The 3,324-nt window shown below is 41.3% G+C and overlaps 1 protein-coding gene across 4 annotated transcripts in view; it reads left to right on the forward strand.

Annotated features, from left to right (window-relative positions):
- Window positions 1-3,324, forward strand: part of MKL2 (MKL1/myocardin like 2) — a 180,338-nt gene that overhangs the window by 144,038 nt on the left and 32,976 nt on the right. For all 4 annotated transcript variants that reach the window (XM_019507428.1, XM_019507425.1, XM_019507426.1 and 1 more), the window contains one exon: window positions 1,468-1,621. In XM_019507428.1, coding sequence (XP_019362973.1) covers window positions 1,468-1,621 — 154 coding nt within the window. The remainder of the gene's footprint in view (window positions 1-1,467; window positions 1,622-3,324) is intronic.

Raw genomic sequence — 3,324 nt, forward strand, 5'->3', positions numbered from 1 at the left:
GCTGTGGGGGGTTCTTCTTGGCGGGGGCTGGGCTCAGAGCAGGCACCGGCGGTGCTGGAAGGGGCTGCAGCCGCCCTACATTTCGCCACAGCTCCGCTCCCAGCACCACCGCTGCCACCAGCCACTTGGCACAGCCTTGGCTCTTCCCAGTGTGTGGGTGGAGGCGAGACATAGAGCTGGGCTGTGCCTCAGGGTGGCAGCACTGGGAGCAGAGCGGCGGTGAAATTGGGGGGGGGCAGCCCCTCCTAGCGCTGCCGGCACCCACTCCAAGCCCAGCCCCTGCCAAGAAGAGCCCAGCGCAGCGCTGGCTCCAGCCTGCCATGTGCCAATCCGAGGGCACACTGTCTTCACACCACTCTCCTGGGGTACAAGAAGCAGTGAGAGCTGTGCCTCCATCCCATGCCCCACCCCCCTCACCGTGGGGGGTGTCGATCTGCACCCCCCATACCCCTTCCTTTCCCTTTTGACTTACCAGCTGGAGGCAGCTCTCCACACTGCCCGCTCTGCTCCATGCTACACTGCAGCTGTGCGCAGCATGAATATTTATCGGCCCAGTATCCAGTACAGCAAATTTTCTTTATATCAGTACCGATCTGATATCAGACCAATGTATCAGTGCACCTCAACTCTTTACAAATACCTGTAATCTCCTGGTATATTCCAGTGGAATCCTTTGTGGGTTACAGCTTTATTGCAACTTTAGTGACACTTAGCTATGCTCTCCATGTATTTCTTGCAAAACAAAAATGGAATGTCTCCAGCCTCCAGTGGAGAAGTATATATTAAGTGCTTGTGTAGATCACATCACTTAGGTGTCTGAATATAAATTCAGATGCTTAACTTTAGGTGTTTATTTTGAAAATGTCAGTTTTAGCTGTAGCTATAAGAAGCAGATTAATATTAGACAATGTGTTTAGATAAAATAGAGATGCATGTTCTCCTTCTGTGCTCTTTGTTTATACATCATAGTGAATTGCCATGCTCCAAATGATCCTTACTAATTTTTTAAAAAGGTAAACCTTCATTTGAAGAGAGCTTTTAATGTTATAATCTTACTTACCTGCTTAATTGCACCAGTCGGCAGAAGCTTGGTCAGTTTCAATGTCCTTTGTTTTTAAAATCAGATTGTGATGTGCCTGCATCAGTAAGATACAGTTAAGTCTTAGGCTATTTAAATAAAGCCAGTAGTTTGATATGGTATGGGCCACATTGGCATATACTTTAATATTGTAAAAATAAGTGAGAGAAACGTGTAAAACAAACTAGAGTTCATAAAATACCAACCATTCTTCACAGCAGACTTCCTCTGCAAGCAGTTCTAGAATATCTAAAATATTAACTGAATCCAACTAACATTTTTAAATGTATCTGAGGAAAATCCATGTACCATGAATTCAGCAACACATCCTCTTAAATGTAAATACTGTAAGAATCAATGCATTTTAATACTTTTTTTTTCATTAAAAGGTCATTGAATGACAAACAGATCAGCAATGGGAATACACCACTGAATACTTTGAGCAACAGCACACCTACAACGGTAGCCAACACACCAAGACAGAACAGTAATACGCCCAGCAGGAAACCAGGACCACTGCCTTCAAGCCTGGATGACTTGAAGGTAAAAATAGAGGGATTTCTCCCTTTATTAATATTAGAAAAGCTTATAATTTACAAACTGTTACTCATAAACATAAAGTAAAATATTTTTTCTTATGGAAACTCTACCTTCATACTGAGTTTTATTTAAAAATGTTTCTGTGGTTCATTTATTATCATCCAACAATTTTGTTTCACTTTAGCTTATGTACCAAGTGTTCATAAACACTTTTTTCTTGTTCAGAATATTTTATAATTTTCATCTGATTCTTATGGCATTCCTCCATTTCAGATAAGAAAGGAATTTACAGTAGATAATCCATGTACTTTATTTGCTTGGTATTTACATGCTTCTCTGGGTGAGCAGAGAAGAATAACCATCTAGATGAGGTGTGTCAAAGAAAGCCCACAGGCTGCATCTGGCCCTTGGAGCCCTATCATCTAGCCGCCAATGCTGCCTGTAGAGCTCAGAGTTGACCCATAGGCAGCATGAGAGGCACACCAGCTGGCCTTGGACACTGTACACAGTGCCTGCTCCAGCTATTTAAGGACCACACTGTACACAGCATCCATTCCAGCGTGTGCCGGCTCAATGCTGGATCCAGCAGTGTGTTCCAGAGCAGCCATCACGTGCGGTGTGGCTCCAGAGTGGCTGGAGCAGGACTGCACTGCATGCAGCATCCACTTCAGTCACTCCAGGACATGCACTGGATCCAGTATGTGGGGTGATCTGTGGGTCTGATCCGGCCTGCAGACCAACCCAGTACCACTGAGTTTAAGAGCCCTAATCTAGCTAAAGCAGACTATATGCTAAGATTTTACTCGAACAGATTTTTACACTGACATAATGACTCCCTCATAAACTTTTGTGCAGAAGTTTAATTCAAACAGGTCCTCTGAGACATTTGGAGAAATCACTGGTGGAATTTCTACACCGATATAACACCAGTAAAGCAGTCAGTCTCAAACCAGATTTTTTTCCCTTCATGTACACAAATTGGATTGACTGGTGTCTTACCAATGTGAAACTGCCCAAAATGTATGCACAAGGATTTTTTCATTCCAAGGACACACTTCTCTACATTTGGTCCTACTTACATATATTTAAAGTTTTTATACAGAAACTATGGCATTTACTAGATATATTTCTGTATCACTTATAAATAGAAGAATTCATGTTTCCTATTCACATCTATACTGTACAACTAATTGAATTATTTGTTGCTAGTTACACAGCATACGCTTTTTTTGGGTTATTTGTTTCCTGGAAACTAATTGTTTATGAAGCCCCCAGATGTCTGTTCAGAGTGTTATATGGCCAATCCCATACAGCAAATAACCTTTTTTGTTTCCTGATTGGAAAGAAACTAAACAAGGGAATAATCAACACATTTCTTACCTGAAAATTCATTTTGATTCGTGCATGGAACTTTCAGAATTAATGAATAATTCATGAAACATCAGGCAGTCATGTGAACATGAAACTATGAACTGGAATGTCTATTTTTAAAAATATTTGCATTCCACTTTTCTACTAGTCATATATAACAACACTATATATGATATTTCTTCAAAATAACTTAGAAAGCTAAAGCTGACACTGGGGCCCCTTCTACATATTACAGGTATCATGCAATTAACTGGTTAATTGTGCAGTTACCTTAAGACCAGATTGACTTTTATTAGTAGATGTTTTGCATTGGGAATCCAGAAAAAAAAAAAAGA

The sequence above is a fragment of the Gavialis gangeticus genome, unplaced genomic scaffold (assembly GCF_001723915.1).
Source record: "Gavialis gangeticus isolate Ggan-Ray unplaced genomic scaffold, GavGan_comp1, whole genome shotgun sequence".
Classification (NCBI taxonomy): Eukaryota; Metazoa; Chordata; order Crocodylia; family Gavialidae; genus Gavialis; species Gavialis gangeticus.